This window comes from Rhagoletis zephyria, unplaced genomic scaffold (assembly GCF_001687245.7).
Source record: "Rhagoletis zephyria isolate East Lansing unplaced genomic scaffold, Rhagoletis_zephyria_1.1 Rzeph_scaffold_03082, whole genome shotgun sequence".
Taxonomy (NCBI): Eukaryota; Metazoa; Arthropoda; class Insecta; order Diptera; family Tephritidae; genus Rhagoletis; species Rhagoletis zephyria.
Window position 1 is genome coordinate 38845 of NW_016160166.1, and position 3181 is coordinate 42025.

The 3181-nt window shown below is 30.2% G+C and overlaps 1 protein-coding gene across 1 annotated transcript; it reads left to right on the plus strand.

The window, feature by feature from the left end:
• The first annotated feature begins 1195 nt into the window (after window positions 1-1195).
• Window positions 1196-2744, plus strand: LOC108368353 (uncharacterized). The gene is made up of 2 exons (XM_017623198.1): window positions 1196-2073; window positions 2566-2744. Exons 1-2 carry the CDS (start codon window positions 1549-1551, stop codon window positions 2575-2577), a joined length of 537 nt encoding a protein of 178 aa, XP_017478687.1. The 5' UTR covers window positions 1196-1548; the 3' UTR covers window positions 2578-2744.
• The last annotated feature ends 437 nt before the right edge of the window (window positions 2745-3181 follow it).

Below are 3181 nucleotides of genomic sequence, written 5' to 3' on the forward strand. Positions count from 1 at the left end.
AGATATGCTTAATTTTCTCAACGCTCAGATAGACATTGAAAAAAGAAAGATAATTTTAAATCAAAGAGAAAATTTTTTTTAAATAATCCGTATAGATTAAATCAAATTTGTACTTTGGAAACTACAGATCTGAATTTATAAAGGTTAGCATTAGATCATCTCAATGCGGAAGAACATAAAGAAGTTACTAAACTATTAAAGCGATTTAATAAGTTATTGTTTAGAGAAGGCGATAAATTGACCAACACAACCGAAATTCAACATGAGATAAAAACTACAACTCAACAGCAAATAAACTCAAAGTTATATAGATACCCACCCCAACATGAAATGGAGGTTAGAAAACAAATCAGAGAAATGGAAGAGCAGGGGATCATTCAAAAAAGCCACTCAAGGTATTCCAGCCCACTGATAGTAATGCCCAAAAAGATAGATAATTCAGGCGAAAAGAAATATAGAATTGTGGTAGACTATAGGAAGTTAAATGAAGTCACAATAGATGACAAATATCCACTTCCAAACATTGATTCTATTGTAGATAAACTAGGCAGAGCATAATACTTTACTACTTTAGACTTAGCGATGGGTTATCACCAAATATTGGTTAAACCGGAAGATCGGGAAAAAACCGCTTTTGTTACATCACATGGACTTTATGAGTTCATAAGGATGCCCTTCGGTCTAAAAAATGCACCAGCCACATTCCAACGGCTGATGAATGAAATCCTTAGAGATTATTTGGACCATATTTTAATATTTAGTACATCGTTAAATGGGCATGTCAAAGCAATTGGAGACATTTTTAAAGTTCTCGAACGTAAAAATCTAAAAATCCAGATAGATAAGTGTAATTTCTTAAAAAAAGAAACTGAATTTTTAGGCCATATTCTAACAAAGGATGGTATGAAGCCAAATCCAAATAAAATTAAAGTTATACAAAATTTAGAATTGCCAAAAACAGAAAGGCAAATCAAAAGTTTCTTAGGACTTACGGGTTACTACCGAAAATTCGTAAAGGACTATGCAAAAGTAGCGCAGCCAATTACCAAATATTTGAAGAAAGGGACGAAAATTAATCTAAAGGATCCATCGTACATTGAAGCTTTTGAAAAATTAAAAACGTTAATAAGTACGCACCCCATTTTGCGTTACCCAGATTTTAGAAAACAGTTTACGTTGACAACAGATGCTTATCACAGGAAGGACACCCAGTGTGTTACGCTTCAAGAACTTTAAACAACCACGAAAAAAACTATTCGGCGACCGATAAAGAGTTTTTGGCTATAATGTGGAGTGTTAACTACTTTAGACCATACGTCTATGGCAAAAGATTCAAAATTCTAACTGACCATCAACCCATAAAATTTTTACACTCTAAATACAGAGGAAAGGACATGTCACCACGACATCAGAGATGGCTATTAAAACTAGGAGAATATCAATTTGACATTGAATATTTGAAGGGTAAGGAAAATAAAGTAGCCGATTTCTTGAGCAGAATAGAACATAGTCAAGATATTACTGCGGAAAAGATTGAGAACGATATTGATGACATTAATATGGATACAACCGACTAAAGGACTACTGACATCTACAAAATTGACGGATCAGGTTGGATTCATAGACATTCAAATGCGAACTCAAGAGATAGTCAAAGATACAGATATAGTATTACACTTAATAAATATAAAAGAAATAGAAAGTGTAGTTAATGAAATGACTGACAATATTATTCTAATGAAAACGAACAATAAGGACATTTTACACGCAGAGTTGTTAGAAACTAGAAATAAACTAATGACTTTAGTACCAAACCCAAAAAGAAAAGCAAGGGGTCTAGAAAATGCAATAGGTAGTGTATCCAAATGGATGTTTGGTACAATGGACGATAATGATAGACAAATTATTCAAAATCATCTGCTAAAGACAGACGAGACAGTAAATGAACAGATACACATAAATGATTATTTTAATTTAGCGATAGAACAAATAAAGAATATTGTAAGAAATGATAGAAAAGAAATTGGAAAAAGTGTTAATGTTATAAATAAGATAATAGATGAGGAATATCAACAGCATATGTGACCTGGTCTACGAAAAGGAAGCTTACGTGCGAAAACTAGTTTTCTGTGAAAAAGCTGTTAAAAGTAAGCAACTCGTTTCGTCAATTTCTTATTATCTCGTTAATTAACTCCTCAGCATTATTATTTTTGGCCCATAATACGTTTTTCTAGTGTATAATCATGTCTTTATAGCTTATAATTCAATGTATTTTGTTCATTACCAATAAATTATATTTTATCGTATTTTTACTCTTCTTTCTCTACATTTTTAGTACACTTCTAAGCAAGTTAGGATTTTCTGCTTTTCACCACGTGAAAAAGCATCTCATCTTCCATCCGAATCAACCAAAAAGTGAAAATTGATTTTTTGACACCTAAGCCCCCTTTCCGTAGACCAGGTCACATATGTATTTAGAACAAATGACGAAAATTCAATTGTTAAAAAATAAAATAGAACAAATGCAAGATAATGTAGTCTCAGCAAAATATGGGATTGTGAACCCAAATATTCTAACAAACCATGAAATTACCAAATACAACATTGATTTTAACAAATTAAAATATTTGCAATTAGGAACTGCAACCTTTAATAACACTTATTTGATATTTGGCATTAAAATACCAATACATTTTATAGAAGTCAAAATAAGAAAAATTGTACCAATAACAAATAGAGATCAAAAAGAAATTGAATCAAAAATAGAAGAAGTTTTTACTTATGAAAACAAAACAATGCAGTTTGAAGAAAATAAACATCTTAAACAATTAAAATTCAGTACTCATTGTTTAATAACAAATAATTGTAAACCAGTAACAAATAAAGAACTAGAAATTATAGCTTTAGATGAAAAATTACTCGTGGTTAAAAATGCAAATAACTTGCTAGTTAATAGCACATGTAATAAAAATGAGACATTAAATGGAAACTATTTAATCCAATTTAATAATTGTTCAATCAAAATTAACGACTACTATTTCTCGAATTATATTGAAAATATAAAAGAAAATATTGGAAGCTTAAAATATGAAGATGTTCGGAATTTTACAAAAAAAATAACCTTTGATGAAATTATGGAGGAACATAGATCAAATATAGAAAACATTTTTAAATTGAGAAT

Bases quoted from the DNA above. Each gene is read 5' to 3' on its own strand.
- LOC108368353 (XM_017623198.1), top strand. From the start codon at position 1,549: ATGACATTAATATGGATACAACCGACTAAAGGACTACTGACATCTACA.